Source organism: Urocampus carinirostris, chromosome 10 (genome assembly GCF_059441175.1).
Source record: "Urocampus carinirostris isolate Australia breed hairy pipefish chromosome 10, RoL_Ucar_1.0, whole genome shotgun sequence".
NCBI classification, from domain to species: Eukaryota; Metazoa; Chordata; class Actinopteri; order Syngnathiformes; family Syngnathidae; genus Urocampus; species Urocampus carinirostris.
In genome coordinates this window covers 32,464,800-32,484,553 of record NC_142358.1, presented here as the reverse complement: position 1 = coordinate 32,484,553, position 19,754 = coordinate 32,464,800, and the positions used below count along the sequence as shown (strand labels likewise).

Below are 19,754 nucleotides of genomic sequence, written 5' to 3'. Positions count from 1 at the left end.
CTTCCACCCAAAAAGCTGTCTCTCTTTTTATCAATTTCTCTTTAATTACCCATTTTTTTCTCTTTGTTTCTATGCTTGTCTTTGACTGTCTTTGAAATGAAATGAAATGATCTGAATTTATATAGCGCTTTTCAAGTCAATGAAGACTTCCCAAAGCGCTTTACAATGTGCTTCACATTTACCCATTCACACACACACTCACACACCAATAGCGGCCGTGCAGCCAGGCAAGGCGCCAACCTGCTTATTGGGGGCATTAGGGGTTCAGTGTCTTACCCAAGGACACTTCGACATGTAACACGGAGGAGCCAAGATTCGAACTGTGATCTCTTGATCCCAAGATGAGCGCTCTACCTCCTGAGCTACGGCCGTCTTTCTCTCCTTTTCTTTTTCTCTTCCTTTCCTTTTATTTCATCATCCCTCTTTCTTTCCAGTCAGGTCGGCGCCATCAAAGTCAAAAGTCAGCTTTATTGTCAATTCTGCCGCATGAACAGAGACAGTACAGCACATAAATAGACAGTGCGGACACATAAGTCATAACGTGCATATGGTCCCTTTGTAAAGAAAAGTTCTGAATTGTACAAATGTACATGGTTGTGCAATGAGCAAGGTTAGCTTATCTTGTACTAAAGTGTTAAAGTGACGTAGTGACCAGGCTGTACTTTCCCAAGACACACCACAGGAAATGATGCCTCTACGACCCTAGTGGATCAGAGATCCGAGGATCCAACCATTCGGCCAACCAAGTCATGTCATGTTTATTTGTACAGCCCTTAATCACAAGAAGTCTTAATGGGCTACACAGACCACATCATTTCTCTCTCTACATCTTTCCTTTTCTTTCTCTTTCACTTTTTGTCTTCTTCTTTCTCTCTCCCTTTCTTTTTCTCACTCTCTTTCTCACACCCTCTTTCTCTCGCTCGCTTTTTCTCGCTCTCATTCTCTTTCATTCTTTGTCTTTCTCTTTCATTGGATTTCCTGCCCCATTTTTCTCTTTCTTTCCTGCTCACTTTTTCTTTCTCTATTTCTTTCTTTCTTTCTTTCTTTCTTTCTTTCTTTTTTTCTTTCTGTCTGTCTGTCTGTCTGGTCTTTCTTTTTTTCTTTCTTTCTTTCTTTTTCTTTCTTTCTTTCTTTCTTTCTTTCTTTCTTTTATCCCTCTCTATTTCTTTCTTTCCCTATCCCTCTCTATTTCTTTCTCTTTTTTCTCTTCCTTTTTCTCTTATACTTTCTCCTTCTCTTTTTTCTTCACTTTGTATTGAAATTATGGGCAAATGTAAAAGAGTAGCATATCCGGACTAAAAACTCACCTCTTCAGATTTGTCTATTCTTGACCAAATGCCTCACACACTGCCCCTTTTAACTATAATGTGTTTGATGGGCTATTTATTACTTTCTTGTTTTACTCTTTGTTTACTGTTGTGTCCTATTCAAAAGAAACTAAATATGAAAAAAATTACTACATTTTGTGCAGGCTTGGGGAGTAACGGAATACATGGAACGGCAAAAATCATGTTGGCAAGCTGTATGGATTTATTTTCATTTTGTTTCTGTCACATTTTATGTTAGTTTTGCCGGAGATCAAAGAGATCAAAGCCAGGAGAGAAAGCTTACCACGTGTTGTGAGTCATAATTGTATTCATATTTAGTTTCTTTTGTCTTTTATTAGCATATTTGGTATTGGAGTAATCCAAAAGTAATTGAAAGTAATCCAGTTAAAGTAACTCTACCCAACCCTGTCAGTAACACAACATAAAAAAGACGAAGACAAAAAAATATTAGAAAAGCGGTTTGGGAGCCAAAATTCACAGCTCTTTTTATCGAGACAAACCGAAAGAGCCGCATCTTTAAATAGAGCCAGAATTCCCATCGCGATTTGCAGGGTTGGGTAGAGTTACTTTAACTGGATTACTTTTGGATTACTCCAATACCAAACATGCTAATAGAAGACAAAAGAAACTAAATATGAATAAAATTATGACTCACAACACGTGGTAAGCTTTCTCTCCTGGCTTTGATCTCTTTGATCTCCGGCAAAACTAACATAAAATGCGACAGAAACAAAATGAAAATAAATCCTAACAGCTTGCCAACATCATTTTCCATGTTCCATGTATTCCGTTACTCCCCCGGCCTGCACAAAATTTAGTAATTTTATTCATATTTAGTTTCTTTTGTCTTTTATTAGCATATTTGGTATTGGAGTAATCCAAAAGTAATTGAAAGTAATCCAGTTAAAGTAACCCTACCCAACCCTGGCGATTTGTGCCGGAAAAAAGGGGGGGGGGCTTGGCAAGCCATGCTGCCTACCGCCTCTTTGGTTGTGTACCGCACTGCGCATGCTCCGTGTAGTAGCCGGTCATGGCGGCAGTGTGTTTCAGTCCATGAGGCGGGGGACGTAAATCTTGCGGTGACAGAGCGAACCGAGCGAAGCGCTGCCATGGCCGGTGTGTTCGACATTGATTTGGACCAGCCGGAAGAAAATGTCTCCGATGATGAGACCGACGAGGTACTTTAAAATGAACCTTAAGCGATAAACCGCTTTCACTTGTCACAGCTAAAACTCGAGCTAGCTTAGCAGCTTAGCCTCGCCAACCACCGCGGGCCTACACCCGCAGCCGGAGGTCCCGGGCCTTATTTTTTAGCACAAGCTAACACGCGCTTCACTTTTAACACTTACTAATTCAATAAATAATAAGAAAGAACCGTTTGACATCTAATAACATATGCTGGGTGAAGTTTCTCGCTCTTGTGTTTACATGTTATAACTGTCATGTTAGAATTGTGCAAGCGCAGCCTTATTTGGCTTCTGGGCAGTAGTGATAAATGTGCCACTGTGCAACAGTTTATTTTGGCAGTACTGTTACAGAGTGGCTCTGTGTGCAGTTTTTCACAGTAGTGCTTAAGGTACTAGCACACGACCGATTGATTTTGTCAGGGTACTAAAATCCCCTAAAGGGAATTATGCAGTTTAACCTGCTTTTAAAAGTTTGCCATCAAATAACGTGATCACCTTTTTGATATTTGAAATCAGGAAGATAGGAGGGGGTAAGGGCATGCAAAATTGTATAGCAGCAGAATTTTCAAATCATATCTTAATTAGACAGTGAATCAGTTATGGACAGCTGCATCGGCTCGCTACAACGGGTCAGGTGCAATCGACATTTCGTTCTGTGTACATTGTTACACAGAATGACAATACAAGGAAATTATTATTATTATTAAAATTTGGGTTTTATGATCAAACCTTCTTGCTAGAGTCAATTGTTTTGCTGCAGCATAACATAAGGATGATACTTTTGAGTTGGAAGCACCTTTCAGGTAAGTCTGCACGATTAATGAAGCTATTCGTCAAATAATTGCATAATTCAAAAAAAAAATACCCCTGAAATCTAGCATGAATTTGATTTAATTGTTAATTGATAAATAACAAGAAAAATGGGTACATTGAAAAAACAATGTTTTGACTCGATGAATGAAAGAACTGCCCTTATTGTTATTAAATGTGTATAACCTAATTGGAGGGTTTCCCCTTTCAGTGCAAATCAAAAATCTGGATAAGGATAAATTTGTTAAAACAAAATATTAATGAAATTTAATAAATGTGTACATACAGACGCTACCCTACTTCCTGACGATCGTTCGTAAGTTGAATTTGTAAGTTGCTTCAGTGCTATAATTTGTATGTTTAATGTTTACGGCTTGTATAAGTAATCTGTATTGTTTTATACTAAAAAAATAAACATTTCACAAAATATGCTCTATAAAGATAAATAAAGTGAGGTTTAACTTACTTGTGGAAGAGGTCCTCCTCCGTGGTAAAAAGTGGCCCAAAAAATGCGTTCCGACCATTTTCTCAACCGCATCAAGCTTTCTTATTCCACTTTAATTTCAAAAGAAACGGCTCGCTTCTTCTTGACACTTCACACAACAATATATAATAGATGCACTCAATATTAAACAATAAAGTTCTTAGAGCGCTGGAGATTCAGTACAGTGTGTTTACACACAAACTAGGAAGAGAAAGCAGATTTCTTCTTTCGGGTCGATGCTGTGTGACCTCTCACAGCGCCACCACATGCTGGTAGTGGCGGAAAGAAGCACTACAGTAATGTCCCGTTTTCATAAAAAGGTGCACACAATACAAAATTTAACTGACAGCAATGTCCTGATATTTTTCGACATCCCAAAAAAATGTTCTTATCTACCGTTTTTCATAAGTCGAATGGTCGTAAGTAGGGGAGCGTCTGTACTCGTATTGAACATGTTCAGGATTCAAACAAAATCATTATAAAAATGCACTATGTCAAACCAATAATGCACCGTGCTCTGTCAATAGAGACATAAATAAACCTGTCAATTTTTTACAAATAGGGGCGGCAGTAGCTCAGGAGGTAGAGCGCTCGTCTGGGCATCATGAGGTCGCAGGTTCGAATCCCAGCTCCTCCGTGTTACATGTCAAAGTGTCCTTGGGTAAGACACTGAACCCCTAATGCCCCCAATAAGCAGGTTAGCGCCTTACATGGCTGCATGGCCGCTATTGGGAAATGTGAAGCACACTGTAAAGCGCTTTGGGAAGTCATTGACTTGAAAAGCGCTATATAAATGCAGATCATTTCATTTTCATTTAAAATCAAGAAGAGACAATAGCAGCAGTGGAATAGTAAAACAAATATGACGTCCTTTTTAAGTACATTCAGTGGTCAACTGCAAAAGTACTTAACGATTCTCAACAGTTTAAAAATCAAAAGTTTAAACAATTGATATATGTTCTTCAGACTTCATGCATTTAATTTCATTTGTCAGGCACAGTCTGGCACAACGCTCAGGCTCTCTTATACGCATATAAGATGTTCAATGCATGTCGTGGAAACCGTAATTGCTTGGACGTTACATGAATCCTAGTGGGGCGAGTCAGACTATTTTTCGTTTAACTGCCTGACGTGATCTTTAAATGTTCATGCGTCACCGATCTACCGCCATGATACGCAAGGTATGTAGTTTTTTTATTGGCCATATCCAGACTAAAATGCTCTAAAACGTCATTAATTTTTTTACACATAGTTGATGTTGAGGCCACCCTTTCTATGTGTTTGTTTCTGCTCCAGACAGACACTATTGGCTATTGCCCTTGCGCGACTCTTAGCAGAGATTATATTCATGTAGTGATGCCTCAATATAGTAGAAAAACGTGTCTGTCAATAATTGTCGATGATGAAATTCGTTATCTACAATTTTTTATTATTGATTTCTGTCGACATCGACTAATCCTTGCACCCTAATGACAACAGAACTGTAAAATCACACCATATTTTGTCAGAGATCCAGTTCGGTCAGCTAAAATTGGGGTAATATGATCGACCTTTCCTGTCGTAGTCAAAGATCTCACTGCAATATTTTTTATTTTATAATATTAATACATTTGATTCGAAAGCACCCTTCAAGATACCAATGGTCACTATACTCAGGTTATAGAACAGTGGTTATCAATTTTTAAAAAAGTACATTCATTAAAGGGGGAACATGTAAAGCATTTTATGACGGATAGGATGAAAATGTTGGGTTTTGAGTTTGGATTGGACCCGCTTCTCACTTTTAATACTTGACATAATGAGCAATATGTTACTGTAATTGAGATAAGTCACAAATGCATAAATTATCATCTCAGCATCAGCTTGGGATAACATGGGGCAAAACTTTGCAATGTTGCAAAAATAGAAAAAAAAGCTATTTTGGTCTTCTTTTTTTAAATTTTAGTTGTTTAAACTTAGTCTATTGCTTCACGTCTTGCATCATAATGTTCAGGAAACTCTGCCACTTCAACCTGTCGTATTTCCTATAGTTTACTGGAACCTACCTAGTTATAAGCTCGTAGCTTTTACTTTTAGCTTAAACTACAATTTCTGATAAAAGGTGTGGCTTTTGATATCATTTTCACTTTAATCATGTCAAGCGGCTCATTGTTTACAGGAAACAAGTGAAATGTTGACATTCTTGCTTGGGAAAGACGCATTGTTGTTTTGTCGCTAAAAGTGAAACTATAAGGAAATTCATCAGATGAAATGAATCGGCAACTATCATATAAATTGGAAACCATTATCATAATCTATATTTTTAAATACATCTGGGATTAGTCATTCTGTAAATTCACAGAATATTTGCTAGTCAACATCAAGTATTTGCTCCTTCTGAGACGCTTATAAACTAATGCCAGTCTCCAACTACCTTTTAAATGTTTTTGACTATCCTAAGATTCTTTTTTTATATTATTTGTTTTGATTTTGTGTCATATGTTAATCATGGAGTGGCATGTTGAATCTCATTGTAAGCTATGTTCACTCGTTTTTTTAGGACAATAAAGACACATTCAATTATTTTATAAAGTTGTTTTCAATAGAGAAGTTCTGTAATTTTATCGCTAATTTGAGATGAGACTTTTTATGGATTTTAATACCAATTTCACTTTTTGGAATTTTTTTTTAATTGTTCAGCCCTCATCTGTGGGTTTTGTTTTTAAAAATGATTGCATTTTGAATGGGGTCGAATTAAATGACTTAATTTTGGAAGTAAAAAGTTTTGGCTTGACCCCAGCTATCTGCTTTCACTTTGGAAAACAATTTTCTAAATCCATAATTTTTCTTAGTTTTCTCACACGGAAAGGCAAAATCACTCACTAATTGACCATTTTGTTATGATTCCTATAGTGGTTTACTCAAGCAAATTTTGCGTTTTAGAATATATGAATTTAAATAAATAGGTGTTTTTTAAATTAATCCACAAATAAATCTATCATTACAATGATTGTTTGTTATTTCCTTATCTGCAACCTTGCAATATTTTTGACTGTGCACTCCTGCATCTGCTTTCTTCCAGGCACAAATCAATGACATCATGGACCAGTGCAGCGGATTTGAATTGTATGTATTGAATTTCAGTCGCCAATAGGAATCATATCACTCTAACATGTTTTTGTGTCTCATACGTAATACTCTTCGCAGTAACATGGAGGGTTGTGAGAAGATCGAGATATCGGAAGACAACGTCAACCAGGGAACGGAAAACATAAGACCTGAGTGTTTCGAACTCCTTAGAGTTCTGGGTAAAGGCGGTTATGGAAAGGTTTGTGTTGTAGAGATGCATATTTTTTATGTATTTCATTCACTTTTGTCTGGCACGTTTGAAAATTAATCTGGTGCCCTTTTCAGGTTTTTCAAGTTCGCAAAGTCGTGGGAGCGGCTTCAGGCAAGATATTTGCCATGAAAGTCTTAAAAAAGGTATGTTAAACTCACTTTAATACAACTTTTATAAAGATTATTTGTCAGTTTTTGGAATGGGCGCTACGAGGATTCCGGGAAATTCAATGGAACACAGTGGCTTTCAGAAATATCCTCGTCTTCACAATTTATTTTGATTTTGCATTAATTTCTCCCATTTGTGCATTTGTTGTAGTAGGTTCAAGTTGTTTAAGCATAAAGTCTTAATTAGCTGCACAGGGAATGTTATAAATGAAGTTATTGCACTCATAACTGTCATAAAAGAGAAGGCTTGGTGATCTGTCTAATCTTTTATTTGTGAACATTTTCGAAGGTAAATTGGTCTATAATGAATCATGGCATTTTTTTTTCCTATTGTACATTAGCTTAAGTATTTAGTGGGCTGCTAAAGTAAATTGACAATATACAATTTGACCATAACAAAGCCATCGAAGGAATTATTATAAAAAATGTTTCAAAGCTAAACTTATTAATACATATTAGTAAAAAAAACTTGGTTGAACAAGTCCCTGGCGTAGTGTCTCTATTTCTTTTACATTAAAACACACCCAAGACTGAAAAAAAAAAAAATCAAGATTCTGATTTCTTGTTTTAAGTCATCCACAATGAATGGCCTGTTAAATGTAATGTTTCGCAACACCAACTTATTTTTAGCAGTGAAGTTTCCCTGAATTTTGTGTCCTTGAGGCCAGCGGTTCTGGTGTCAAAATTTCTGGCCCCATTTGGAAGTTTGCCATGTTTGCTGCTGTGCTGCAGCTTCGGCACTGTAAACACGCCTGCCTCTGGAGATTCAGTTCCAGACTCGAAAGGTTTCCCCTTGACTGGCCCCAACAACCTCAGTGACTCCTTGCAGACTATTTGGGAAGTTGCAAAGCTTTATTTTGCATCATGGTGTAAGTAGTTGCTTGCAATAAAAACAGGGTTCACGCTTCAAAATCCACTCACAGGACATTTTGTAGGTAGTTTTGTTGTGTAAAACATGTAAATTGGCTCAGTTTTGAAAGCTTTTTCATGTACCAGTTGCTCTATTGAGTAGAGGGCAAAAACAAGGACAAACATTTGATCTGCCCTCTTAGCAATCATTAACAAATGTGACTATCAATATGAAGGTGGATCAATGACTCACCTCAGCACTCACCTATCACTCTCCTCCATTGTATACTCTTATGTTATTTTGACAAATGTGTTACAGGCGATGATTGTACGCAACGCCAAAGACACAGCCCACACAAAGGCAGAAAGGAACATCCTGGAGGAGGTGAAGCATCCTTTCATTGTTGATCTCATCTACGCCTTTCAGACAGGCGGGAAGCTGTACCTCATCTTGGAGTACCTGAGCGGTCAGTGTCACCGAGCGCACGCCTGACACAGGTCACATGACAGTGTGTATTTTACCACCAAATGTCGCTATATTGTGTAGTGTGATCAAAAATAAGTGCCATAAAGTAAAAGGAAGAATATCAACTCCGGAGACTCGGTGACCAAATCACACTTTACTTCAAAACATTTGTTCAGCCTTTCATAGGTTTTTATATCCGCAGCGAACATTTTTTTCCGCTCCCTCTAAGTGAGGCTCACTTTCTGTAAATTAAATGCTAATTTCTCAACAAGGAGTATTTCGAAAAATGAACATTTATGTATTTTTTCCTGATTATTTAAATCTGTTTTTTCCCCTTTCAATAAAGGTTTTTTTTACCTTTAAGAGGCACTTAATAATAATTATTGTCCCTTTATAGATAAAACACATCCAAATGGAGATTATAACAACTTTCTGAGATGTCTGTGGGTGCGCGGCTGGAAAATGAATTGAATTAAAGCAAGTCATGTTTATTAATTTACTAGGTCGTTATTTAATAAAGTATGAAATTAGAAAGTGTGCTAAATTTAAATAGTAGTTTATTTTGTATTTTTTAAAGACTGTTGATTATCAAACTAAAGTAACAGGTTAAGTAATTGCCTGGCAATCAAGCAATTTAGTCTCGAGCTATGCCTACCATTTTTTGTTGCAAAATTAGGGACTGTCAGCTTTCCGTTGATACAGATAAAAAATAATTTTATCTTGTTCAGACATACCATATATTTCAAAAAATGTATTATTTTATGAATAAAAGTTACATCAAATAAATGTTTATTGAGTGGGGTTATTTGTTTGAAAATAATGTAATTCATAATTACTTTTGGTCCAGCTAAACATGTAAAGATGGTTTTAAATTGTATAAGCAACTTTGTGTTACTACCATATTGTAACCCACCAATAGATTAAGGAAATTGTAACCTCGAAACAAAACAATCTCTTACGTTTCATTACAAGTGACAGTGTTTGTAAAAGCTAATCAGGTCCCTGTCTCTTGAGCATCAACACCTACACGCAAAGATAAATTAGTTTTGCGATACTCAAGCTAAATATGCTTTCTTCATTAGGTATCATGTATCACTAGTATGTTATGTACTACATGCTTTGTCATCATCTATCTCGCACATAACTGTCATATCTGTAATTAACTGGCAACAAATCCAGGGTATCCTGTACAATAGACGTTCTACCTCACCCACTAGTTTAATAATGGTAAAAATAAATGCTAGTGCACCTAATGTAATGCTATGCTGTAGTAGTCTGTGGGAAAACGTTAAGCTGTCCTTGTCTGAAGTGAGGCGAAGCAGCGGCTAACTTGTCAGTTGTTTAATCACTCGTCCTGCCGTGTTTGTCCTTGCAGGTGGAGAACTGTTCATGCAGCTGGAAAGGGAGGGCATCTTTATGGAAGACACAGCGTGGTAAGATCATGACACATTAAAAAAGGAACAGGAGGCACTTGTACTCTGAGAGGCAATTAAAATGTGTAAGGTGATAATGAGCTAATTATCCTTCCATGTAGTTTTTACCTAGCAGAGATCTCCATGGCTCTGGGTCACCTGCACCAAAAGGGCATCATTTACAGAGACCTCAAGCCGGAGAACATCATGCTCAACAATCAAGGTTTGTGAAAGCGTCCAGGTTTTGTTAAGATGACAAAACTGCACGGCGAGCAGGTGATCCGTCTGGGCCGTTTGCTGTGATTTCTGGAAGGACTATTTCAAATGAACGAGTTAGTTTTAACTGAACTTTAGTCAACTAACCCCTTAACATTCCTGGGAAAATTGGCCCGAAATCCCGATCCAAGATGTACCCACCGTAAATTGAATGCTGTTCTTAAACCGTTTGGAGTTTCCATTGAAAAGTAACACTCTAAAGTTTTCCCCCAAACTGAAAAAATCACTGCAAGTGCTACCAACATTGAGTAATCAGAGTTGAAACACACAAAAATAGGTTTTTATTCTCACCGAAATCTTTTCTCTGCAATCTAATGCCTACATATGAGTATAGCATGGGCATCTTAGCTGGAAAAAAAAAGTTAGACAACAGCTTAAAGCCTTACCTGGTACTTAGTCAATTTTGATCTCAATCTGAAAAACTAAACATTGTATTTCAAGTCAAGTCCTGTTTACTTGTATAGCCCTTAATCACAAGGAGTCTCAAAGGGCTGCACAGACCATAGATTATTGGCTCTGATTTGAAAACACATAGAAAAATTGTATACATTTATGTTTGGAATTTCATTGGCCAACCAATGTGTCACTCATCAGTTTATTCGGTTATTGCTGGCTAAATATATTCATGGCTCAAAAAGACAATCTTGTCTGAATAATAAAAGCCTTTATAGGATAATGCTGGGCTGTGGACTGTAAAATAAAAAGCCCGCTATTTGCCGAGGCTGGTTTTAAAAGGACACAGCCTAATTGCCATATTGGGAATAATTTTACGAGTCTGTTTTTGTATAAGGAAATTTTGTTGTTTCATACTGATTGTGATGTTTCTGGGATGAGTACATTTTAAAATGAATCCCAAGAGTTTAAACTTTCTAATGATATCTGTGATGATTCATTTCAGTGACTGGTGACGTCCTACAAACACCTATTTCTTAATCACCTGTTTAAGTGGTTAATTTTGCAAATAGCTGTTGATAATTTTACCATTTGTAGTCATTGATTAGTTGAACAATTTCAACACCTTTTGATTCATTTTAACTGTAAAATTTGGAGAGAATCAGCAACATGATACAATTGTTGACAATAAAAGCATAGCACTTTATTTTTTAAGTGCAATTTGCACACAAGATTTTTATTTCTTTAACAAAAAAAGGTCGCCATTTTCTAAAATAAATGTATGCACATTTTTTGACTTAAAAATTGTAAATGATATGCATCTATTCCAGCTCATGTACTGCTTTTATTTTGCTCGAGTAAAGTTGTGATAAAATATTTTTTTTTTGCTGATGCTGCTGGTTGCTGAAAACGTGTCAGCAGGCTGCAAATGGGCACCAATGCATTAAAGAATACTAAAGATGAAATGTTTCTTCCAGATAGCACTAAAATAAAGGCAGGCTTGGAAACCAAGAACTGAGGATTATGATTAAATTTTTAACCTGATTGTTCAACAACAAAATTATTCTGTGATTGTTGTAAAATATTTTCCCCCAAAAAAGAATTTGTCAACCCATAACAAATAGTAGTTGCAGGGTTCGTACGGGTGTTGGAAACATTGACGTTAAATTTCAATGTTTTTTCAAGGTGTGAAAAGTGCTTGATTTTTGGGTGAAGTGCTTATAAATTACTGTTGCCATGTTTCTCAACAGGTCTGCCTGAAAATGATGTAGACATTGCTATCTGGCAGCTTGGCTTTGCCATTGCATTTCTTATTCCCTTGTGATTAACAGTAGCTGGCATTCATTTGCATGGCATTGTTCTATGAGACGTCATCGCCCCCTACATGTCACGGCTAAGAGGACATGTGCATGTGCTAGCGTTTTTCATTCGAAATTGTTAATGAAAGAACTTCTTGCAACTTTTAAAGTGTAAGCTGCATATTATGTATTTTTTATCTACCACCTATATGGAAAGAGATTTGCCTAAAATACATTTACATGCATATTGTTCAGATCCATAAATATATTTGCGATTTACTCGGGATCTGAAAATCATGTCTTGATAGATACAAATGTAAGATGAAAAATCGAATGTGTATTTGTGGCTCTGCAAAAAAATATAACCGACACCCGATGTCTTCATTTAATGGTACTGGAGAAATTGAAATATTTGATTTCAAAAGTCCTTTAAAAGTTCTTGAATTAGCCAATGAAAATTGTACGAACCCTGTATTTGGTGTATTACTTATTAGATATGTAATCGTTCAAAACCATGAAATTTGTGTTCCCTCCAGGTCACGTAAAGTTAACGGATTTCGGGCTTTGCAAAGAGTCCATTCATGATGGCACAGTCACCCACACTTTCTGCGGTACCATTGAATATATGTAAGTAGTTCCCTAACGTGCGTAGTGTGCACAAGCCTGTTTTTTGCTATTGTGTGAGAATTGCCTTGTCGTTGTTACAGGGCCCCGGAGATATTGATGCGGAGTGGTCATAACAGAGCGGTAGACTGGTGGAGTCTGGGGGCACTGATGTATGACATGCTCACCGGCGCGGTCAGTGTCACTTATAAAATGTCAACCATCCCTAATCAAACGAGCTAAAAAAAATTCTGGGATCGTGCTCGTTGCTCGAATTGCTCATGTAACAAGCAAATTTTCCGGATATTGAATGATGAACTAATTGTCCTGTTTATGAACTCACACAACCATCAAAGTTAACCCTAAATAGCCAGAAATGACATTTTCTTGATCACTAAAAACACATTCCAACAGTACTTTAAAAATCACAGGTATAAGATGATATTAACAAAATAAAACGTCAGTTTATTATGTTCACTTACCATAGAGGGGCTTGAGTCGCCATTACAGGTGTGTGTTGGAGAGGTGCGGGTATAGGAGGGTAGAGTTGCAGAAAGAGTGATGGTGAACACGAAAAATTTTACGGCACATTTTCTTTTTTCTATTTGCCTGTATCAGTTTTCATTCGTCACTTTCTTTAGCCTAGTTAACTGGACTCAAAACACTATCACTTTACATGTCTTTTGAAAACTCATCCAAGGAGATTTATCTCTGCCTCTCTTCAAAATGTTGCGAAAATGACTAAGGCATATAGCATCAAAGAGCTGTCGCACGACCAGTTGCCACTTACAACGAAAGCAACTTCCTCCCATTTCAATATTCTCATGTTTAGAGGTTCTTGTATAAAGTGGTACCACTGTGTATTGCATTTCCTGCTGTAATGGAAGTTTAATTTCATGTTTTATCTCTAGCCGCCATTTACTGGCGAAAACCGCAAAAAGACCATCGACAAAATCTTGAAGTGTAAGCTCAGCCTCCCGCCCTACCTCACACAGGAAGCCAGAGATCTTTTGAAGAAGGTAACTTTCCTCACTTCATGGTGTCTCTGTGAGGTTTTCTGCCATGTTAATGACTTGAAATGTGCACGCAGTTGCTGAAGAGAAACGCTTCCTCGCGGTTAGGGGCAGGCGCCGCCGATGCCACAGAGGTGCAGGTGAGCACCATCAGCTTTTAAATATCGATTGATTTATTTTTTAAATACATCTAAATTTTATGTTGACACTTTTAATCTAATAAGTATAATATATACATTTAAATTTTCAGAAGGTAGGATGCAAAAGGTTTATTCAAAGACAAAAATTGTGCCCTGGCTCCCAACAAGTTTTTAACATTTACAAGAACTTTTAGTGAACTTGTAGAACTTTTAGCGCCTCGTCGTGGTAAAAGAAACGTCATTCATTGAAAAAGAATAACTTGATTTAAATAATGAGCATAAAATACAAACAAATAAACATGCATTTTTTTTAAAATGCTCATCGGTTAAGAAATTTGCATTTGTTTTTATAGCATGAGCCTCGCCTAGAGAGAGGGAGCTGACATGATTATTCGCCATTTCCCTTCTAGAGGTACCCAATAAAATGTAGCTAAAGGCTGGGCAAAAACATGTTTTGAAAAACGTGTATTTTAGTGATTTTGAGGCTCTGTATTCTACTGGTTTTCGGTTGCATTACACAATACAGCGACATTTAACTGTAAACTAGCTAATGCACACTGTCCCTTTAACAAGCAGGAGTACTGTTTTGGAGGGGTTTGTCTTTGTTCCTTTATGAATTGTATACAATTGCCCTTCACGTCTTTCAGGCTCATCCTTTCTTCCGACAAATCAACTGGGAGGAATTGCTGGCTCGTAAAGTGGAGCCTCCCTTCAAACCTTTCTTGGTGAGTTGTAGAAAGACACATAAAAACTTGCTTTTTATGAAAAAATTTTTAGAAGACACATAACACACTCTGGGGCTTTTGCAGCAATCAGCCGAAGACGTGAGTCAGTTTGACTCGAAATTCACAAGTCAGACGCCGGTCGACAGCCCCGACGACTCCACGCTTAGCGAGAGTGCCAATCAAGCTTTCCTGGTAACTCTCCCCTCCTCTTACTCGTCTCGACCGGGAAAAACCTCAAGTCTGCTTTCCTCACAGGGGTTCACGTACGTGGCTCCTTCGGTCCTGGAAAACATCAAAGAGAAGTTTTCCTTCGAGCCAAAAATCCGTTCGCCCCGACGATTCATCAGCAGTCCAAGAACGCCTCTCAGGTAAAACCGATATCGTCGTGCGGGCAATACCTAAGGGGTTTAAACGGATGCTTGAAATCCTTGATTTTGCTTGAAAGTTAATCTTGTTTTCCAGGTCAGGAAAATGCTTGATTTTTGGTTGAAGTGCTTGAAAATGCTTGAATTTTTTTTGCCGTGTTTCTTGCCAGTCTGAATTGACAGCCCGCGCTTTTAAACAATTTTTTTTTTTTAAATGGCGTCATGTGAAGCGTTTCTGACCCCTACTGACAGGTTTATCTGACAATAGTCATGGAAATTCAAGCTTTTTTGGCCCACTGAGAAGAGCCAGCTCTTTTGGCTCCCAACAGCTCCTCAGTTTGTTTTTGTTTTTTAATAATATATTCTCAATAATAATAAAACATGTTATAAACAAGTTATTTAGTCATTGGTAATTTCATTTGTTTTGCCGTGGATCCCTTAAAAACAGGTGAAATGTAAATTAAATATTCACTGGTAAAATATGAAACAACTTTAGATTTTCACACACTGAACTTAAGTAAAGGCGAACAACACAAAATCCCTGAAAATGCAAAACAAAAAGATATACATTAAACTTATTAACTCCTAAAATGCAAAAAAACCCTTACAATTCTATTTCAACCCATTAACACACAGATCTTCTAAAAACACGCAAAAAAAATAAATATATAAAAGCAAAAGATCAACAGTCTTAAGATAAAAAGATTGAATGCCATCTGCTTCAGAGCAGTCAATATCATTAAAATGAGTAGATGTATTTGACTCATTTTCATTTTTCTTTTTTATACATACATTACTTCTTTTTTTTTGTCTACCTGATTAAAACCCCCTTGTTACCCAACACATATATAGCCTTGTTTCGTGTTTTTAAACAAGTGTGGTGTATTGAAGTTGTGCGTGCATTAATAAAGCTTAATGGCAGAATTCATGTCTGTTTATAGCAGCCCATTGACACAAAAAGATCATAGATCGTGGATAGGAACAGCGCAAAATAGCACAAAGTATGTGCTAGCAGCAAGCTAGTGACTATATTTTAATCATCAAAGCCAACAACAACAAAAAACATTCTTTTGATCAGCGCTGGATTATTTTCTTTGAAGGTACTGGAAATAGTGAAAAATTGGCCTTGAAAGTTCTTGTATTTGGCCGTGAAAAGGGTGTGTGAACCTTAGAAATAAAGGGATGGCCGCTGTAACTGATCATCGCCATCGTTTGTGATTTTCTTATTGGTTAAGTATATACTTTCGATTGTCCACGCACCTAAATGAGTGGATGTGCTTGATGACAATAACGAGGACAATAATGTGTTATCACTTAACAGCTACTGCACGAATTCCTCATGTAGACGGAGCCCAGCAAATTTGGAACATTGGCAATTAGTTTGTCGGTTCTTACTACTCTGCTGATTAAAAGCAAATTGTCGATGTTACGTGAAAAAGCGTTCATGATCACAATCGCCCTTATTAAAGTTGCGTAAAAAGTATTTTCTGGCCTATAGGGTGCACTGCATTTATTAGGTGCACCCTAAAAATCGACCTTTTTGAAAAATGTTCCATATTTAAGGTGTACCGGACTAAAGGTTATATAAAATTAAAGCTACTGTGAGAGCTACGTTTGCATTTAAAAACATCAGAAAATAAGAATAACCTATATAATGGATTGTAAACTAACATGATGAAGATAAGGTTCGTTTATAAATGGTTAGTTACCATGTGTAATAGTATCCTTTTAGAATCATGCATTTCAAATTTTATTTACAGTAGTTTGCTTCTTGCACTGGAGTATAGGCGCTCTTTGAATTTCAGCCAATTTTCAGGGTTTTTTTTTGGGTGCAACTTAGTGTTAAAAAATAAGGTATTTGTTTTCTAAATATCTCAATATTAAATGTATCATTGCTTTCATGTAAAAAAAATAAACGGAAAATGTTTAAAATATATAATTAACAAGTGTTTTTTTTTTTTTTGTCATCCTCTTTTTGAGGAAATTTGGTATAATAACTCTTTAAATGCCGTCAACGGGGATTTCCATGAAATTATACCCAAACAAATTAAGAGTTCTGTGATGGGGATTCCTGTCAACTGCTGTTTTCCCCTATCGCACAATCTCAATTCGGCTTTTGTATTCGGTAAATAGAAACTCACCTTTTCGGCCAAAAGAGGGAGCTTTTTCATCAATTTTGAACTAACAAAAATAGAAAAATGGAATCAAACAAAAATATTGCACATATTTGTAGTCATTACTTTATCATTTTACTGGAGACAGAGAAAAAAAGTTATGTTGTAAAAAAAACAATTTTGTTCCACTGTAAAATAATTTTTCGTCATTTGAAGTTTTACTTTCATTCCAGTAGAGGAAGATAAAAATACAATAACCCCTCGTTTTTTGCGGGTCAAAAACCATGAAGTAGAAACTCTTATTGAAAACTGTGTAATATCTTGAAACCACAGAACAAACCTAATTTACAGGCTCGAATATTTAACAAATAAAATAATTTCATTTGATAAAAACTTTTTTTTAACAATAACCTTTGCACTGTCAAATTATAATTTAAAAAATAATCTTGCTATTATATTGTACTATTTATTGGTTATCTGAAATAATTGGTTGACACTTGTGCAGATAAAGCAGCTTTTTATGGGAACCTGATTTTGGCAAAAATCTCAATTTTGCCCCAAGAAGTAAAGTGTGCAATCATTTTATTAGTGTGACATACATGATCATTATATTTTTGCCATTTCTATTTTGCAGGTATCTAAATAACACATTATAACTAAATATTATTTGTTGACAGTTAGGCAGACATGGTCAAAAGGGGGCAAGGAGACTGTTTAGCCTATCAGAATGCACACACAATGCAAATCTGTGATGTAGTGAGAGAGCCACGTTATATTTTTAATATTGAACCAAATTCAACAAAACTGCCAAACCGAATGTTCAGACATAAGCTAATTCTTCAGTGCATTTTATTTCACTGTGTGATGTTTGATGATTTATTTAAGTCTATCAAATAATAATAATGTCAGAGCCTTTGTCCCATATCAATATAAATATAACACGTAAAATGGGTCTCCCTTCTCCATTATTTAAGAGTGTTGAGTCTCATTTTGGTCACCATTTATGTCCTAAATAATGGTTTCAAAACACGGTGTGAGCAAAGTGTTTTTTGAAAAAATGTCACAAAATATTGCAAACAATAAGGATATCTGCATATTTAGAGAGAAGTAAACGCTTGCGCTGTGTAAGCTTAGCTTCGCTTATTTCTACCTCTCACTCAATCAAATTCCTCTGGGTGCTTTGTTGGACTTTATGGAAAAGGATGTTTACAGTTTGTTTTTTGGGTTTTATCATAGCGTGTCTCACTGCAAACGTAGATAAAGGGCGTCGCCTCCCCCTACTGGTTGCACCCAAGAGGACACCACTGTTTAGAAACCTTTTTGTAAACATGTGTGACGTAGCCGAGCTCTGCGTACATTGTTGAAGCAGAATGGCAGAATTCATGTCAGTTTATAGCAACCATGGACACAATAAGATTATAAATCATAGATAGGAAAAGCTCAATTTCGCACAAAATTATGTGCTAGCAGTAGGATGGCGACAATATTTTAGTCATTAAAATCAACAATAACGACTGCGTTCTTTTGATCAGCGCTGGATATCCTTCCATGAAGGTACTGGGAAAATGTCTTGAAAGTGCTCGAATGTGGCCATGAAAAAGGGTATGACACAGTGATTGTAAACTGTATTTGAAACGGTGCCCTGTATACTGTATATTGGCCCAAACCCTTTGGAATAGCGGTGTCGCCTTGCTAAGTTCATATTTGGAAGGATTCAGGGAAATAGCGAAGGTCCCATTTTATCTTTGAGTCAGACGTACCCGTGAAAAGAGCCATATCCAGCTCTCGATCCAGAGGTTCCCGACCGCTGCTTTCCATGATCCTTTCTCCCTCCTCCCTTTCAGCCCAGTCAAATTTGCCGGAGGCGACTGCTGGTCCCGGAACCCCCTTCTCCCTGGCGGCGGACCGGCTGTCCTGCAGTCTCCTCAGGACCAGGCCATGGAGGTTTCCACGCCGGAGCAGATGGATGTGACCACAAACTCTGAAGCCTCCGCCCCTCTTCCAATCCGCCAGCCGTCCGGGGTCAACCTGGCCCAGATGAAGCAGCAAGCGTACCCCGTGGTGGCCAAAAGGCCCGAGCATTTACGTATGAACCTATGACACGCCTCGTCTTCTTAACTTTATTTCTGGACTCCTTTTTTGAGTTTTTGGTTTTTTTTTTAAGCAAAGCAAAAAGGACATCTGAGACTCGGTCCTATGATGCTCATCCACACTATCACATGCACTGCTGCATGTTGGAACTCGTTGATCTGGGATGCCAGCGTGCCTCGGTTCTTTCAACAGTGTTACCATCGTCGTAGCGACAGGTTTTTTCCGGCCAATCGGCTTTCATGACAAATCACCCACCCCCCAACATGCTTCATCGAAGGACTGGATTTTAGCAGAACGTGTCTGCTCTACAAGAAGATTTACAGGTGCTTTGCTGATTTGGCGGTTGCCATTGAAGTCGGCCGGGAGAAGAGTGAATCCCGGTTCAATGAACAAAAGATGCCAATTAGGTCTGTAGTTACGAAGAGATGAAAATGGTAGCTTTCATCAAACGCTGTGCTATGCATCAAGTATGAATAAGATAGCCTGATTTAAACATATCAATTATGTTTAGGGGGAAAACGGGACTTTTTTTTTAGCATCGAGGCGGCATCACAGATTGCCGTAAGTGTGCTTGGGTGCACAAAATGATGTAATCGGCTTCCTCATTTTGGATTTACGATCGGATCGTTGTCGAGTGGCAATAATGTGGAAACGCCATCCCACTACTGCTGCCCCGGTGCCATCCGTTGACCCGGACGCTGGTTCCTGTTCGGG

General features: G+C 37.3%; 1 protein-coding gene across 2 annotated transcripts; it reads left to right on the top strand.

Moving 5' to 3' along the window:
• The first annotated feature begins 2,312 nt into the window (after window positions 1-2,312).
• Window positions 2,313-19,329, top strand: rps6kb1b (ribosomal protein S6 kinase B1b). 2 transcript variants are annotated; one of them, XM_088345617.1, is made up of 16 exons: window positions 2,313-2,506; window positions 4,372-4,470; window positions 6,871-6,914; window positions 6,996-7,116; window positions 7,203-7,271; window positions 8,464-8,611; window positions 9,986-10,043; window positions 10,145-10,245; window positions 12,526-12,616; window positions 12,697-12,787; window positions 13,504-13,611; window positions 13,683-13,745; window positions 14,393-14,470; window positions 14,555-14,662; window positions 14,726-14,838; window positions 18,794-19,329. In XM_088345617.1, exons 2-16 carry the CDS (start codon window positions 4,414-4,416, stop codon window positions 19,047-19,049), a joined length of 1,506 nt encoding a protein of 501 aa, XP_088201743.1. In that variant the 5' UTR covers window positions 2,313-2,506; window positions 4,372-4,413; the 3' UTR covers window positions 19,050-19,329. The 2 variants fall into 2 exon arrangements, with proteins under 2 accessions (XP_088201743.1, XP_088201742.1); XM_088345616.1 differs by lacking the exon at window positions 4,372-4,470 and having other exon boundaries at window positions 2,315-2,506.
• The last annotated feature ends 425 nt before the right edge of the window (window positions 19,330-19,754 follow it).